Below are 18,580 nucleotides of genomic sequence, written 5' to 3'. Positions count from 1 at the left end.
ACTATACAAATTCAGCACCATGCCTTGTCTAATTATTAGTAAACTTCACCAAAAGCTACAAAAATAAAGCTTACTGACAACAGATCCCTACACTGCCTTGGGATTTGGGAAGTTGACATTCTATCTGTCTAGGGACACCAAGCTACGGAAGCCTGCTCTAGCTGAGTGGTTTGGAACCACGAATTTTTTATTTTATTTTTTTGGTTGTAGCTCATATATGAAGAAAATGCTGCAGGAATGAATAATTAGCACTTAATGCTGGGAAGAAGTGGTCTTTGAAATACTCTGCTAAATTTCTTTTCAGGGAAAGTTATTTATTTATAAATCATATTTGTAAAGCTGTCCAACTCTAGGCAATTCTGGGTGGAGAACAATAAAAACAATATCAAAACAATTGAGGAAGGCAAAATGGTTAACCTGGAGGGAACAACCCATGGCCTATGTCACACACTCTCCTTCCCAAAAAAGCCACACATAGCTTGAGGCCTGGGGGAAGAGCCAAGTCTTTAAGGTTTGCTTGAAGGAGAGCAGAGTAGGGGCTATTCAAATCTCTAGAGGATGTGTTCTTGTCAACCCATTACAATTCCAGAGGGCAGGCACTGCAACAGTAAAGGCACACTTCTGGGAGCTGACATTGCTTAATGAATGCCATGTAGGGCTTGATAGCTAATCACCAGCATCTTGAATTGCAACCAGTATAGTTCACAATGCAGAGATGTTACATGACCATACTGAGGTATGCCTGTTCTTGCTCACACTGCCACATTCTGGACCAGTTGCAGCTTCTGGATGGTCTTCAAGGGCAGCCCCATGTACAGCAAGGCATGAGTGATCATGAGGAAGGCTCCCCAGTACAAGAATGAGCACTTCTGATACACCAGATGGATCTCTACAAAGGTCTTCCTTGTCACTGCTGCCACCTGCTGTTTGAACAGGAGCTGAGAGTCCAGAAGGATTCCAAATTGCACATCAGCCCTGACTGGGGAAGTGCAACCCCACCCAGAACTAAGGGTGGACATTCCCTAGATCTGGGTGGACCCAACACCCAGTCACTTGGTCTTGTTAGGGTTGAACCTGAGTCTGTTCCTCCCTATCCAAACCCCAGCAGCCATCAGGCATTGGAACAAGATGTTGCATCCCTTGGTCAGCCTGGATTTGGGAAATGCACCTGAGTATCATTGGCATACTGATGATTCCTCTGAACCAATGGATGAACTTGCTCAGCAGTCTCATGTAGATGTTAAACAGGAGGGGTGAGAACATTAAGTCCTGTGGCACTCCAAAAAGAGGTAAAATGGCTTTGCACTCTATCATTTCCCTCCTATCAATACAGACTAGAACTGGCCATGGAGAAAGGAGGAAAACCACCACAAGTGCAGTCAATACCATCTCCACATTATGTCCCAGCCTGAAACCCAGCTGAAAAGGGTCTAAATAATCCATTTCCTCCAGGGCTGTCTGAAGCTGCAGCCTGACTACTTTCTTTTCAACCTTCACCAAAAAGGAGAGGTTCGAGCCTAGACAAAATTTGTCTAGAACCATTGGGTTCAGTGGTGGCTTCTTGAGGGTACATGCCACACCCTCCTTAAAAGAAGCTGTCACTATGCACTGGGCCCAACCACCTGGGAGGCTTTCAGTGACCCAGGGGCACATGGATCTAAGGAATAGGTGGCCAAGCTTACAGTCTTGAGGATCTTGTCTACTTCCTCAGGAGTTACAGAGTCAAACTTTTCCCAGCTAGTGAAGCAAGACTGCTCTTCTATCATTTCAATCAGACCTGCTGAGTCTGAGTCCAACTCTAGACTCAGCAGGTCTAGAGCTGGACTCTAGATGCCTAGAATATTCTTCACAGAAACCCAATAGATGGTCCTATGGCCTGCCTCTCCGTACTATGGATGAATCACCTTAAAAATACAGCTGGATGGCTATCTGTTGGTGCAGTGAGAATGGAAAAACAGCTATGTTTTGCTGCTTTTATCACCACAATGAAATCCCTAATATGGGCACATCTTATACATGCTGGGTTGGATTCACTTGTTGTCTTCCTCCAGTGGCACTCTAGGCATCTTTTCTATTATGGAGTCCTTGGAGTTCTCTGAGCTTGGTTGTTTTCTTGCAAATGTTTCATTACCTGGCTAGGTAACATCTTCAGTGCTAGAATGGAATGGGGTTTGCTCTCAATATATAAACAGAGAGCAAACCCCATTCCATTCTAGCACTGAAGATGTTACCTAGCCAGGTAATGAAATGTTTGCAAGAGAACAACCAAGCTCAGAGAACCCCAAAGACTCCACAGTTCAACCCCGAGCTACACATATTCGCTTCTATTGATCTCTTGTATTGTTTCAACTCCTGGAGCTGCTCAGAGAACCAAGGAAGCCCCTGGGACTGACACACAGGCAAAAGCTGCATGGGAACAATCCAATCCAAGGCCTTTGTCACCTGCCCATTCCAGGCCAACGCTAAGGCCTCAGTGAACTGCCCACAACATCCTCAAGGAAAACCATGGACTCCCTCTGGAACCCAAAGAGACCATAAATCACTCAGAGCAGAGCAACCCACCTCCCTGCTTGAAAAAACAATCAAAGAGTGATCAGACCATGACAAATGACTAATGGTAAATTGTTTAGTTAACTGTGGTTAAGTGTAGTGTGAGAGCAAATATAATTTGCTATACAAGTCAATAACATGCAGGAATATTCTTTTCACTATGCAAACAACCTGGGTTGAAAACTTCACTCTAGAATTCACTTTTATTTTTGAATAAGTTAAATTTGACTCAGTAGCATAAACACTATTCCAGGGATGGAGAACAGACTGCAAGGTCAAAAAAACATACAGGAAGAAGGCAATTGGCAAACTATTTCCATGCTGTTGCTAAAGAAAATGACTTAGCCTTGTTGCTGTGGTCGCAACTCAGCTTCATTTAAGTTTACGTAAACAACAGCTTTATGTTTCACCAGTTGGAAACGATGGAAGATGACCCAAATTAGTACAAAAAGACAGAAAAAACAAAGTTTAAAAAAAAAAATGCACTGATAAAAAGACGTTCACTTATGTGTCGTTGCTTTTTTAAAATCAAAGAGGGAGGACTTCCTGATTAAATTCTGTTATCTGTTCAGCCTCCCTGAAAATATCCCCCAGTACTGTACCTTCTCCCCTGGCTGGGTGAGAGGCGATTCTTTCCAGATTATTTTCACGGGGATTATTTTCATCAGGGACAAGTCACGCCGCCCCAGCAGAGCCCATGAATCCTCCTTTGCAACTGAGCCTAACTGCTGGTCTTCGGAAGGGCTCGCCGAGAGAAGCTCACGCGTGGTCGCTCTTCCTTTGGTGCTGCTGGCCCTTTAAGCTGAGGGGAGTCCGCTCGCAGGTTGAGTCCTTCTTCTCTCCATGGTAAGAGACGCTAAACGTCCCTTTCTCTCCCCCCCCCCTTTTATGGGCAGCTGGATTTAAAATTTAACGTAAAATAAAAACAACTGATGACCTTTGGGGATGTGAGATTGAAAGTGTGCGTTTGTCTTCTCGGTCGCCGCCTGTCAGCTGCTGCGTTTCGGTTTCCCGGTGATGGCTGCTGAAAAAGTGGCGGAGAGACTTTTGAGACCTAAAAGAAAAAGGCGGAAAGTTATTTCTCGATCGCTTTTTCCACCCTTGGCTAGGATCGCCGAACCTTTTCTTTTCTTGTTCCGCTGGCCGTTGCCTTGATTCCCGTTCACCCTCTTCTGTACCTTTAACATAACAAACTAGAGGCAACGATAATACCTTTAGAAGGGTCAGGTTTCCTGTCATCCAGGTGGGGAATGGGAAGAGTTTGGGGCCTTGAATTCCTGCCTGCCCCACCTTGTCAAAGATGCAGAAGTTTGCCAGATTGCAGTTGTCAGATAATCTTAATGTAGAGGGGTAAGTGGTTTAGAATATTTTGGTCCTAAAGATTTTGTAAGCTTAACTAGTAAACATAAAATGCCTCATTTCTTTGGGATGTAAAAATATTGTGTGTAGATACACCCACGCCCCTTTTAAGCTTTGGACAAGCTTTGGATTGTCCAAAATAACCATCAAAATGCTGTCTGGAAAGAAAAGCTGATGGGAAAACATATTTCCCCAGGTATTTATTTTATTTATTAAACTTATAATACCCTCAGCTACTAAAACCTTTCAACATGTACCAAAAAAATAAATTGAAATTGAAAATAAACAATTGGGGAAAACAATTAAAATATGTAACATAGCAGATTATTGTTTATACACAAAAATAATAGAAACAAAGATGCATTCCTTATGCACTGAACAGGAGGAGAAAAACCTCTTAAATGCGCTAACCTAGGGAGAATGGGATACTTATTCTTTGTTCCTCTCATTTTATTCAGGGCTTTTGGATTTTAACCTTTGCCTTGCTAAAACAGCATATTATATTCCTCGTTCACAGGCCCTTCATGAAGTAGACCATGGCCTCATCAGCCAACTACTGGTGGATTCAGAAGAGAATCTTAGTGTGTGCACTGAGAAAATGCAGCCCACATCTCCATATAACTGGAGTGCTGACTGGAGCTTCTGGGTAAATTCACATTTCCACCCCCATTTTGTAGAAGTTTTTTTACTCAAGGGTGTATGTGTTCTATAGCTGTTTAATTAAGTCAATCTTTTCCTATGCCTTGGAGAAAATGTATAATTACTTAGTGTGTCTCTTTGTTGAGTGACTGAGGAATGACCTCACTGTTATATTTCATACTGAGTCATTGTTAAAGTTGGATTTTCTGGAGAGATGAGAGGTTTCAGGTATTGTTCTCCTACTAACTCACCTTTGTTTTTTATATTGCACTTGAATGTGGCTTTTGCTCACATGTTCAGGCTGCACATTTTAGCATACTTACTAAGAATTGGAATTAACTTCTGAGTAGGTATTCTTACATTCTGGATCACTTGAATTTATGGATAATTGTAGTTTATACCTGAAATAAATGTACCCATTAATTCTGAGGTTATAATCTTAAACACACTATGATTCACCCACCACTGAACTTAAGATTTAATTTTGAAATAATCATACTAAGGAGAATGACATTATTGAAGAATCAACTATTTAATATTGAGATCCATATCTATATAAGTTATCATGGTCAGGTGAGCCCTGGGTATACAGTTATAGACAACTGATACAGAGAGTTCAGAACAAAATGTCCCTGGCAGTGAGATACAAGTAAACTGAAAAGAAGAATTAAGAGGGTCAGATCCCTCCAAGATGTTTGAAGATTATTTAAACCAAAACAAAATTTCACCGAATATTTAAAAACCCTAAAAGGTTACTTAGTACTTAATAGCAGGTGCTAAGGGACCTAAAAAATTGTTCGCCATCCAGAGTCACTTGTCTGAGAAGGGCAGCTATACGAATGAATAAATAAATAATTGCTAAGTTATTAATTTCCATTTAAGTGGAAGTTATGGGCAGATGAGAACAGAAAAGGGACTAAATGCTGTCAAAGCTATATGGAGACAAGGATTATATTGCTAGAAATGTTAAGCTGAAGAACAAAGCAGTTAACAGCATATTGGCCTTAGGATCTCTTTCATTTATTAAAAACCCCAACCCTCAAAAGGCAGCTAATTTTGATCCTGCCCACTCTCACAACATCATGGCATTAGCTACTTTATCTGTAGTTCCTCAGATACTAAAGCTTTAAAATGCAATTCTGCAGCCAAAAGGATAAATAGACCTTTAAATATTTCTGAAGCAGCAAACAAGAAGAAGGTATTGAAACAGAGAAAACATAAGATTTAAGGAATTTCTAAAGATTTCTAACTAAAGAAATAGGTAGATATTTCCAAAAAAAAAGTGGGCATATTCTTTGTGTTCATCTCCATTGTAAAATTATTGGATAGATATCCAAACCTGAACATTTTTGGGGTGGGAAGGACAGGCCATTTGAGAAGTTAAGAGAAATATATTTGTCAAGATACGAAATTCCAAGATTGGCAGGTTCAGAATTAACAAGATATAGATAGAATACACCTATGTGTTTGAGAGGAGCCAGGAAATTACAAAATTCATAGTATGCTACCTGTTTCAGACAAATTGCTGGAAAGTATTATAGGTGGCAAAATGAGCCTTTTTTTTTTACACATACATCTATGCAGGGTCAGATAGGTTTACAGGTATTCCTCATTTAACAACTGCCTCATTTAACAAGCATTCGCTGTTACGACAGTGATGAAAAAGTAACTTTATGACCAATCCTCACATTTATGACCTTTGCAGGTCTGTAAAGCAAAGCTGAAGATCATAAACACAGTCGCAGTTTCACTTAGCAACCACTTCACTTAATGTCCAAGTTGCCAATCCCAGTTGTGGTTGCTAAACAAGGACTACCTGTAATATTTAGATGGGACACCATCAGGACATCCCAAGCCTGAAAGTTAGACTGGAAATCAAAACGACATCCTGGAAGAAGGCAGTGGCAGCTACTTCCATAAGTTGCTGGGGAAACTATAGTCACTAGGAATACAGTAAAGCATGAGTCAAGCCTTTGCCTCTTTAGAAATGTGTCCCATTATCTGCACAGAACAACAATCACTACTAGGCAAGAATCATCACAGCTCCTGCAAACAAAAGTTATATTGGTCAAGTATAACTTTTGTTTGCAGGAACTATGATGATTCTTGCCTAATAGTGATTGCGAGTGTTTTGCCAACATAGACAGCAAGTTCTGGAATTTGGAGGCAGTATATACCCAAGTAGAGTGAAGGTGAAAGTAATGTATTGAAAGAGTCAAAGCAAATTAACTGCTCTCAGTTATGGAATATAATACAAAGCAAAGAATAAACGTTACGTCCCTTCTGCTTCTTGGGTCCCCTTTGGAGATGACAGCAGACAAAGCCCTGAAGCTGATTAGTTAGCTGCACCTTCCCAGATCTCAAGTCTATGATGAGGTTCACCTTTGAGAGGGTTCTATAAACTTACATGATGTACTACTATGATTAATCATGATCCTAATGAAACACATTTATTGATTAGATGTGTATGTTTATAAGGACATCAAACTAAAGTTATATCTTTAAGTAACACTAGTCAGTGCATCCAGATACTCCCCATTACAAGTGGCTAGCCGTGAAATGTGGCCTAAGCATGTTTGAAAGGCAAAGAATATTCCTGCATGCAGTTGTAGCATAGATGGGTCTGTAGACCGAAAGCAACTAAGCAGGGAGAAATAAAATGGAAAATCTAAACTTGCTTTAAAAGATCCAAGCCCTAAAAAGAAACTTTATGCCTAGGGGGAAATGGGGGCAATACCACTAAACTGTCTTGCCATAATGAATAGTGTCTGTGATATGACCGCAACTATCCTTTGGAGTTATTTAATATGTTAAGAAGCACTGGGTAAAAGTGACTCAATAGGTTTCATAAACTTAAGCATTTACAAACCTGTTGACAAAATTCTTTTATTGAAAGCTCCTAATCAAACTTGGTAGAATTGAAGACCTTTTATAGATTATTATAAGTACAGAATAGGCTATAATCTTATGCATGATTAAGGGGCAACATGTTAAATCCCTTCTCCTAACTCAACATTCCTAGCCCTGATATTTACATTTGAAAAAATATTCATGATTGGTAATTGTGCAAATATTAACTCTGTCAGGTTTAGTTTGAAATGTAACTTCCGAATGATTTACGTTTGCAAGATGGCAAGAATCTCTCAAGTTTAAAAATATTTCTTTTTATAAACCATGAAATACTCAGCATCTGGTTGCTCTAGCTGTACAACAGTTGAACTGCTCCAGGCACAGAAGCATTATCTGAGCTATCCGTTGATTAGAGTTTTGAATTATTAATCATACTCTGGGCATGGGAAATCTGAGTCGGTAGTTAAGTGAGTTATCTGAATTGATGGAGTGAATCAGCTGCGGTTTGGGATTTAGTCCCATGCTTGTTTCTCAGCATCACACAGCTGCTCTTGGGCTGGAATGAGATGACTAACAGTGAAAACTAATTTACTCTGTGAATCGAAGGTACAGGTAAGCAAACTTTCAGGTCTAGTAGCACAGTTGGGCTTCTGAGATCATGATGCTGGATGCCAAGGAGAGTGAGTAGTAGTCACAAAACACCCGTCTATGGAAGCTTCTCATCTTTGTCTTTTTTCCTGGCAGGTGGGCATTTTAATTAAGCTATGTTGAGCCTTCATGTACACATGAGACCACCAGTATTTTTAAAATAAAAGACAAGTTCCTATAGGGCAGTGTTGTCCAAACTTGTCCACTTTAAGATGAGTGGACTTCAACTCCCAGAATTCCCCAGCCAGCATGAGTTGAAGTCCACTCATCTTAAAGTGGCCAAGTTTGGACAACACTGCTATAGGGGATAGCAGGGTACTTGCCCAGGCGTCTAGGATTGTTTGGAGATACCTTCCTGGTGTTCACCAAGCTCTCCGCCCACCAACGTAATTTTTTTGAAGATTCTTTTAATAATACATTGGAAGCCGCCACACTGCAATGTGTTAGTCTCAAATATTTATTTCCCTAAAATGCTATGAGACCCACTATGATAGGACCCATCAGCTTATTTTAAAAATAAAAATGTTTGCAAGACATGCTTTGCCTAGAAAAATCAAAGGTACACAAGAGTGGTGGGATACATATATAGCAGGGAAGACATTTTTTTAAAATAAATGAATGTTTTGTGACCAGTCATGCCCACTGTGGTAGCCATTTTGTGAGAATGCCCCTGACATACTTTCAAAATTTAAAATTTATTTACTGACTCAGAAAAAACTGGCTATATCTTTTGAAGTCAACGTGAACTTTAGAATGAATAATAAGAAATTTGTTTAATTTTGCATGTTTACTAATAGTGATTCTTGAATGAAATACTAGGAAGACATTCTGTAGGGAATGTTGTTTTCAGCTACCTAATATAACAGTGTGAAAGGAAGAACAAGAGTTGTTAATTAAGTCCTCATGGTAGGCCAGACTGTGCTTAAAGGTTTCCATAAAACTGTAATTGCTTCCCTAGAGACTTGTCTTATTGTGGTTTAGCCCAAGTCAGAAGACAGTTTGGCTTGTCATTGATTTGCCATGACTATTTGTTTAAATTAGAGATTAGGAGGGCTATGCTTGTAAATCTACTAACTGATAGATATGGATTTTCATAATAGAATTTTATATACATTTCTGAGGCTACTTGGAGGGTTTATCTTGCCTAAAATTAGAAAACAGTTTCTTGATGAAGTATGTGCTTTTATGACTGAAGGCTTTTTTAAGTGCCTTGTTGATGAGGCTAAGTTTATGGTATGATATATCATTACTTTGATTATCTAAATAATAAAAGATGTTTCATAATTTATTTGATGAAGGCCAATTATATTTTTATGGTTTCCACTGCAAACAACATACACTTCTAGAAATATTTAATTGTTGTCCATGTTATCTCCATTACCATGAAGCATGGTTATGGTCTTCATACAAGCCACCAAACCATGCTTCCTATGTTTCTCTTTTTTTCTCCCTCCCTCCCTTTTTAGCTTCTGTGACAGGCTGTGTACATAATTGAGGTTTCTTTGTTGGAAAAAGTCTGACCAAAGGAGATGACAAGGGATAATCAGGAATGATTTTTCTTTTCTTTTCTTTTCTTTTCTTTTCTTTTCTTTTCTTTTCTTTTCTTTTCTTTTCTTTTCTTTTCTTTTCTTTTCTGTGTTCTGACAGTGTGGCTGATGACTAGACTGGTCATAAGATAACAAGCTGAAGGAAACAGGCTAGCGTGAGTTAGATCAGGTGCTAACATTCCTCATTTAAAATATTAACCTTTGAAACTCAGTCTAATTGTAGCATACTATCAATTTCTTTCATCTTATGCTATGCTAATTATGTGTTTCTATAACATCTGCAAGGTGATTAGCTGCTGACTACTGCACGTTCTTACAATTGGTTCAAAATGAATGTATAAGTGTTCATTATTAATCTCTGACAGCATATTCTCATACATAAAAAGCAGTCAGCTCCTAATGCTACAAACAATGTGTTGTTTTATGGCAAGCATGGCTGCTCCTAAAAGCAATCCTGGTCAATCCAGTTAAAAAACCTCAAAAAGAACAATATATTCGGAACTCTTGCATTTTCTGATCATGCCTCTAGAACACTGACGTGCCTACCACTGCACATATCTCATGTTTATGTAGTGGAATATTTGCTGTGAAAGGTCACTTCCATGGATTTGTTGCTGATTTGCTTTTAGAAGACACATTCCTCTTTTCAAGGTAGGTTCTGTGAAATCTTATGACTCTGTGTATCAGCCATTGTTCTTAAATGAGGGAGGGGAATTCACTTCATTGTCAGGCCATTAGAAATACATTGGATGGGACAGAGCCTTCTCAGCAGGGGCATCCCAACTCAGAAATTCACTTCACCCAAGAAGCGCACCTGGTACCAATTTACCAAAGTTCTGATGTCGACCCTGGCTAAGATTTGTTTTTTTACCTAGGTATTCACGAGGGTGTTCTATCTGTGGTAATGAATATCCAGTGTTGATTGTTTGTTCTCTCTGCTGGTTGTGTGTTGCTTTTATTGTTTCTTATATTTTGGAGGAAGCTTTTAATATTGCTACTTATGTCAGGACTTTTTATGGAGATGGAAAATACATCATTTTTGGCAATATTATTTGTATGTGGATATGTTAGATAATTTGAGTCTGATAAAGATCTAAAATTATGATGTGGTTTAATGAAGCATGATAACCGGCAAGAGCCCTGAGAAATTCTATACTCTATCTATAATGTATAAATTATAAATGTTTATCTGGATGCATGGTATTTGATTCAATATTAGGAGTAATAAACTGTAGAATAATAGTTATCTATATGACATGACATTTCCCCCCGAATATTCTCAGTGGATGATGGGAAAGCAGAAAGACCCACTGAGGACTTCTGTATGGACTTTCCATGCCTACTGTATTTGTACAGGATACACACATGTTTGAAGTCAGTTTAAAATGTCTCTTGGTATACATTTAGCTTTTCTGGATGTTTAAAGATTGGGAAAGGTAAGATTTTAGTTTCACCTGCTATAAATCCTCTGAGCTTTAAACGCTCCTTGTTTTTAATTCTGTTACTGGGTAGACAGCTATTCTTCTTAATTTAATGATAGGATTTTAAAGGTGAGCATTTTAAAAAAGAGCTAATGATGTAGAGCAGTGCCAGATGCCACCATCCTTGTTTGTGATGGGAAGCTAAGCAGGGTCGTGTTTGGCTAAGGAGAGTCCTCCAGGAAACCCCAGGGATCTAGACCAGACTGAGAAGCCATGAAAATGTCCCAGAAGGCAGTTGCAAACCACCCCTGTACTGTTGCTAAGAACACAGCCTGGTTGTGTTCATTAGCAGGAGTCCAGCTTGATTTGAAAGGGCCTTTACTTTGCTGAGTAAGGGGATTGTGAAGAGGAGCATTTTAAAGCTTGGATTTCAAGCTCGACTTCATAGAAATATTATCAGGGAATATCTGTCTACCTCATATGAGTTCCAGTCTCCAGGAACTGCATTCCTAAGAACTTGCTGATTTTCTGGCACAACCTTTTTTTTATTATTATTATTTTTTGAGAAATGCTGAGGACTGGCAAAGTACCAGATGACTTGGAGAGGGCAATGTTGTCTCTATCTTCAAAAAAAGGAAAAAGGAGCAATCCAGGACCAGTGCATGCACTTTCTCTCACACATACACTCCCATTACACAATTCCCTTTGGGTAAGCAATTTTACAAACGAATTGCAGAAAAAGGGTAAAAGAAATTAGCACCAGGTGGGCCCATAAATATTGATTTCTGCCTCCCATCATGGCTTTAGTCAATCAAAACTTTCACATAGCTTTTTAAGTGAGACAGTGAAAGAGTAAATTAGGTTAGGGGCTTTATTTTGATCCACCCCATATACAGCATTCTCTGCCAATGATAATGATATAAAACTGGTCAGTTTTACCCCTTTGGGCCAGTATGCTGTAAGCACAATCAAAATCCAAGCATATTCAGTCTGTACCAGCTGAGATGGCTAAGTTAGACACCGGACTATTGCTCATGTCCCATTTACAGAAACGACATTTTAAAACAATTTATATATTTAGAAAACCATATTTTTAAAATCCTATAAATTCCTTACAAAATACAGGCTTTATGAGATTTATTGTGCAAATAAAGTAAGGAAAGCAAATGAGATTTTTTTCACATAATTATATCATGGAGGAAGTGTGATTATGTGGTCATAACAGCTGTGCTACTGTGTATAATATTAGCTTGTTAAGACTTGGTGAATCATGTTTAAAGTGCTATTTTCAGATGCCTTTTATCATCTTCCTAAAAAGGTGAAAAGTGATTGCATACAAGTATATACCAATGTAGATAAAACTTTAATAACTTTATAGCTGGGTAAGGTGCAAATTTGTTTATTATATTTTTAATCTGCTGAATAACTGAACTAATATGCTTAGACAGATGCATATGGAAGGAAGTATTCCTTGATAAACTGTAGTGCAAGCTATCTAGGCCTTTAAGACCAGCACTAACATTTTGAATGAAGCCTGGACTAGCAGTATTCAGTTCAATTGTATTATATATGTCCTATCCAGAGATGCACATTATTATTTGATCTGAGGATTATACATGGCCATTGAATGGTATGCCAGAGATCATATTAAAAAAAAAAAAAGCACAAATTCAGGACAAAACAAAACTTCATTTAACTTGCATTTAAACTTAAATTTCACTGTTCTTAATACAATATATTCAAGCACTTTCTGTCATTTTAACATACACAATTTAGTAGAAGTTTTTGGAGGGCTTCTGGCTTTGCATTAAAGGCATCTGAGAGTCACACGTGGTCCTGGAGCTTGAGATGAATAATCTCTGTCTCATGCAAAGAAATATAGCAGTTTTGGGAAGCTGGACAAAGATTGTCTGCATATCTGGAAGAATTTGTTTCTGTAATTTCCTTAAGCAACTGGCCATTATGCAAAATACTTGACTGGTACTCTTGCCATGTTCAGTTAGCATATGGGAACCCAACTGCTATGAGTAAATTGCATTTAGGATAGATTTTGAGACTCCAGAAACAGAAGTCCTTGGCTACCAAAGAAGATTCTTGTTGAATACATTTAGGCATTTTCTCTTTGTTTTTAGAATTTTTCATTTACTTGAAATTGTCTTCCTGCCACATCTTATACCTCCAAGATACAGTTGCAAGAAAAAGTATGTGAACCTTGTAGAATCTCATGGTGTTTTGCATTAATTTGTCATAAAATGTGATCTGACCACCATCTAAGTCAAGAGTATTAACAAATATAATATGCCTAAAATAATAATACAAAAACAATTCTGATCCTTCATGTCTTTATTGAGAACAACCATAAAAACTTCATAGTGCTAGTGGAAAAAGTATGTGAACCCTTGAGTTGATCTCAAAAAAGCTAATTGGAGTCAGGTGTTAGCATACCTGGAGTCTTGTTAAGCCTTGGAGGTGTGGACTAGAGCTACATTGACTGATAAAAACCACTCAAACTTTTTGAGTTTGCTCCGCACAAGAAGAATATGCTTATGTGAGCCATACCTCACCAAAAAGAGCTTTCAGAGGATCTACGATCAAGAATTGTTGATTTACATAAAGCTGGAAAGGGTTACAAAGTGATTTCAGAGACCTTAGAAATTCACCAGTCTACCATTAGGCAAATGATCTACAAATGGAGACACTTTGGGACTGTGACTACTCTACCAAGAAGTGGGCACCCAGTCCAAATGACCCCAAGAGCACAACGAAGACTCATCAATAAGGTAAAGAAACAACCCTGAGTGACAGCCAAAGATTTGAAGGCATCATTGGACCTGGCTAACATCCGTGTCCATGAGTCTACAGTACGTAAAACATTGAACAAGCAGGGTGTCTATGGCAGCACACCACGAAGGAAGCCGCTGCTTACTACAAAGAACATTGCTGCACACCTGAAGTTTGCAAAAGAGCACAGTGACACTCCACAGCAGTATTGGCAAAATGTTTTGTGGACTGATGAAACAAAGACTGAACTATTTGGAAAAAACATGCAGCACTACATCTGGCATAAAAAGGGCACTGCATATCATCATGAAAACATCATCCCAACCGTAAAGTATGGTGGAGGAAACATCATGATTTGGGCCTGCTTTGCTGCATCAGGGCCTGGCCAGCTTGCAGTCATTGAGGGGAAGATGAATTCCCAAGTGTATAAAAAAATTCTTCAGGATAATGTGAGAATGTCTGTACGTCAGGTGAAACTCTGTAGAAGTTGGGTGATGCAACAGGACAATGACCCAAAACACCGGAGCAAGTCCACAACATAATGGCTTCAGAAAAACAAAATCCACCTTTTGGAGTGGCCAAGTCAGAGCCTAGACCTCAACCCAATAGAGATGCTATGGAATGACTTGAAGAGAGCCATACACATGAGACGTCCAAAGAATATGACAGAGCTAAAGCAGTTCTACCAGGAAGAATGGGCTAAAATCCCTCCTTAACGATGTGCAGCTCTGATCCACAGCTACAGGAAGCGCCTGGTTGAGGTTATTGCTGCCAAGGGGGAGTCAACCAGTTATTGATTCCAAGGGTTCACTTACTTTTTCCACTAGCATTTTGAATGTTGAATGAGTGTGTTCAATAAAGACATGAAGGATCAAAATTGTTTTTGTGTTATTATTTTAGGCACATTATATTTGTCAATACTCTTGACTTAGATGACGGTCAGATCACATTTTATGACAAATTAATGCAGAACACCATGAAATTCCAAAAGGTTCGCATACTTTTTCTTGCAACTGTAGCTCCATACAGACTTTTAAATAAGAATGTGAATGACCCCGCCTTTTCATTCAAGTCCCCTCCATATAAAATAGCTGTCATCTGTTATTTTCTGAACACTTGGTAATGATTCCCCTGAAAAACTAGAGAGTAGATGAGTTCCAAAATTGAGGGCTTGGTTTCACTGCTACCTTTCTCCTCTGCAGGAAGATGGAAGATATAATGTTCAAAAAGATCTAGGCTGGCTTGAGTCTTTAAGTCCAGTTCTCTTAATATGAGAATCCTTGTTGGCCACAAGTTAAACATGAGCCAGCAGTGCGATGCAGCTGCTAAAAAGGCAGATGCTATCTTGGGGTGCAGTAACAGGAACATAGAGTCCAGATCACAAGAAGTAATTGTTCCAGTCAATTCTGCCTTGTTCAGACCCCCTTTGGAATATTGCATCCAGTTCTAGGCACCACAGCCTACAAGGACAGTATCAGATTGGAGTAAGTTCAGAGGAGGGCTAGCAAGATGAAGGGTCTGAAACCAAGCACTGTGAAGAACAGTTAAAAGATCTGAGTATAGAAAAGATGGCTAAGGAGAGATATGAATCTTCAAGTATCTGAAGGATTGACATACAGAAGAGGAAGTGTGCTTATCCTCTATTTCCTCAGAGGACAAGATCAAAACCAGTGGGTTAAAACTACAAAGAGGAGGTTCAGGTAAGACACCCTGACTCTACGCGCTGTCAACTAGTGGAACCTGCTTGCCATGTGATGTGGTGAGTTCTTCACTAGATGTCTTCAACAGAGGCTGGCTGGTCTTCTGTTAGATATGCTGTAGTGGATCCTGCACTGAACAGTGAGTTGAACTAGATGACCTTCCTGGCCCTTTCCAACTGTATGATTCTATGAAAAAAAATCTATAAAAACAGACCATATAAATTAAGAGCAATGGAAGCATAAACAATCAAAAAGCATTCAAAGAAACTATTCCAAAAACTATTCCAATGCTTACATTGCTTACTATACAGTGGGAGGATTTTACAATGCAGCCGAACTATTGATACATTTGCATGGTAGGCTTCTGCTATGAGAGGGTTACTAAATTTGGATGCACCTACTGAAAATATTCACTTCTTGGTCCAATGGAATTATTATGATGCCTTTGGGACATTTAGCAAGACCCCAGGTGAGGATCTTAATAAGCAAAAAGATTCATACAAAAGAAGGTTCCCCTTCTCCTTTATTACATACGTATGACCCCCACTTTCTTGTCTTCATATTGTTCAGCATCTGAAGCCCATATCTTACAATGCAATGTCAATTATTTTGCTTCCTTGCTAGTGGGTGAAGAAGTAATAACATTTCTGCATTACTAATCCATTAATCTGCATCTTAGAAAAATAATTAATGACACAAAAGTATCTGATTCCATTGAGCATTGTTTTCCCTGGTCAAATTGAAGGCAAAGACTCTTGCTTGCCCAAGTGGTGCATAGTTAATTGAACTGTTTCAAAATCTTTCTCCTCCAGTCTCTACAAGTAAGAGGGAGGCTGGGCCAAAGACGGAGACCAAATCACACTAATGTCCAGACTTCTGTCTGCCAGTAGCCCACAGGAAGAATACCTTCTGCTTAGGAGACTGCTCTCCCCAGAGCAGCTCTGGGGAAACGAAGAGCCATGGAAAATGACTGTAAGTAAAGCATCTAGGTTGGACTTTTGAAACACTTTTCCATTAGTGATTGGGAAGAAGAGGAAAGTTACAAATCAGTTCAATATATGAAATGCAAGAAACAGATGGTCCTCCAGTTGTCACTGGGTTCCAGCCCCCACCAGCTTGATAAATAGTGAGAGTTTATGGAAGTTGTAGTGGCAAACATGATTGCAGCAGGTCAGCCCAACAAGAAAACCAGACTAAGAAAGCAATGCCATATAGGTCAGTACTACTTTTATTGTAACAGGTGTTGTAACAGAATCTTGCAAGTCTGAATGTGCTTCCCCTTCCCTTACTTTATCTTCATATGAACTGGGGAGGGGCTTGTCTGAGACCTTTATTCACATTACTTTCTTGGCCTGGGCTCATTGCCTTGGTAGCATCTCTTCCTCCCGTTCTTCAAAGCTATTCCCTATGCCCTGTACAGAGCACCCTGATTTCATGTCCAGATAGACAGGTTGTGCTAGAGATGAAGGAGATTATGGTGAAGGAGATAACCTGAGGCAAACTGTGGCAGGAATTGTGGTTTGGAACAATAGTATTCGGGCAGCATTCCCAGAAAGTTGGGAACATTTGGCTGCTTGCCTAAAATATTTCTCCATTTAGGAGCTGCAAGGACAGTCAACACATTGCTCATACAGTATGTGATGCTGTACTCAAAGTGGATATTGTCAATTGGGTTTTCGAGAATTGTCTGTAAAAGCTAGGTGGAAGAACTTTCTGATCTGTTCTCTGAGGAAGCTTAGAGACAAGAAGAAGTTGGGTAGAGCTGTTTTCTTTCTTTTGAGATAAAATTACCTAAGGGAGTTTTTGTGTGTACAAGGGACATTACATTCATTGTTGCATAGAACTGTGCATTTGTCTAAGCTAACCCATTCCTTATGGTGCTGCATATATTTATTGTCTTGCAGTTTTGTTAGCTGAGCATGCGCAATTTTCTTGGCTCCTTATTATCAGAAATGCAGCAAATCAAGCACACACACACACACACACACACACACACACACAGATCATATTCCACAACTGTTTCTAGTGTTGTGGCAAAATAACACATCAAGTAACAAACTGGAGAGGATCCAAACAATTGTTTATTGGTTCAAAGCCAGCCACTGGTCTTTGGACCTTAGACCAGCACACACATTTAAAGTAAGCAAGTAAATTCTTTGCACAACAACAAAAATTCACCAAATTCTGGTAAGGAAATTAGCAATTCAATTTAAAATCTAGAATTAAGAGTAAAATACGTTAAAATGTTAATGCAGAGTAAATAGTGCAAAAAAAAAAATGCTTCTAGATTGTGATGTTGCTAAGCAAGCATTAAGCATGCACAGTCTTAATAGAAACACTAAACTGGAAAATCTGAAATGGAAATAGTATAAAGTGTGGGACATGTAGCTGGGGAATATGTTTTTTTTCTACCAATCCCAGAATTTCTACACTGATAGCAAATATAGTTTATGAGCCTTCAAGTACTTGTAAGTCTGCACCACATGACCCATCCATAATGTGCAATAACGACATTGGTAAGAAATTAACTGTACCTATGATATAAACTAAACATGAATCACTAAGATGGAGGCCAAGTCAGGAAGTAATGTGATATTTCACATTTAGTATCCTCCCACCGCCCGCATTCCCTGCAGCCCTCAACAGAATGGCCCTCTACAGAATACTGTATTCTAGTGTTAGTAAGGCTGTATTTTCTTGTCACCTAGTAAGATATAAAGGTTAATGGGTAAGTATATGCCATTTGTGTTGACGTTTGGTTGTATATGTGCACGGTACAAGGAGTACAGGAGTGCCTTATCTTGCAACTCTTCACAGCAGCTAGATTACTGAGTCAAGGCTCAGTTAGACTTGAGTTGATCCGTGTATTCCACAAGCCATGGCACAAAGAAATCTAGCTAACCATTTTTAGAATACATGTCTTGTCTACAGGGAGCATGGACTGATCTTTAGCCATTCCTGTTTTAAAATAGAGGGTAGTTTTCCCAGCACAACCCTTACTATCTGCATGTCCTGAAACGTCTCATTTACAACGCTGGCAATGACATACTTGGCCCCTTTGGGTGCTCCAGACATGCCCCCTCCC

General features: G+C 39.2%; 1 protein-coding gene across 2 annotated transcripts in view; it reads left to right on the top strand.

Annotated features, from left to right (window-relative positions):
* The first annotated feature begins 3,321 nt into the window (after positions 1 to 3,321).
* Positions 3,322 to 18,580, top strand: part of GRAMD1C (GRAM domain containing 1C) — a 58,366-nt gene continuing 43,107 nt past the window's right edge. Inside the window, exons 1-2 of one of the 2 annotated variants that reach the window (XM_088140757.1) lie at positions 3,322 to 3,396; positions 4,427 to 4,555. In XM_088140757.1, the coding sequence (XP_087996883.1) occupies positions 3,394 to 3,396; positions 4,427 to 4,555 (132 nt within the window). In that variant the 5' untranslated portion in view covers positions 3,322 to 3,393. Of the gene's footprint in view, positions 3,397 to 4,426; positions 4,556 to 10,168; positions 10,245 to 16,307; positions 16,468 to 18,580 lie in introns of those variants that run through there. The other variant, XM_088140758.1, reaches the window with a different exon arrangement.

The sequence above is a fragment of the Python bivittatus genome, unplaced genomic scaffold (genome assembly GCF_059951505.1).
Source record: "Python bivittatus isolate LINGU-HERP-01145 unplaced genomic scaffold, Pbiv_v1 ctg000340_np1212, whole genome shotgun sequence".
NCBI lineage: Eukaryota > Metazoa > Chordata > Lepidosauria > Squamata > Pythonidae > Python > Python bivittatus.
The sequence above is the reverse complement of the archived record's forward strand: the minus strand, read 5'-3'. Positions and strand labels throughout refer to the sequence as shown.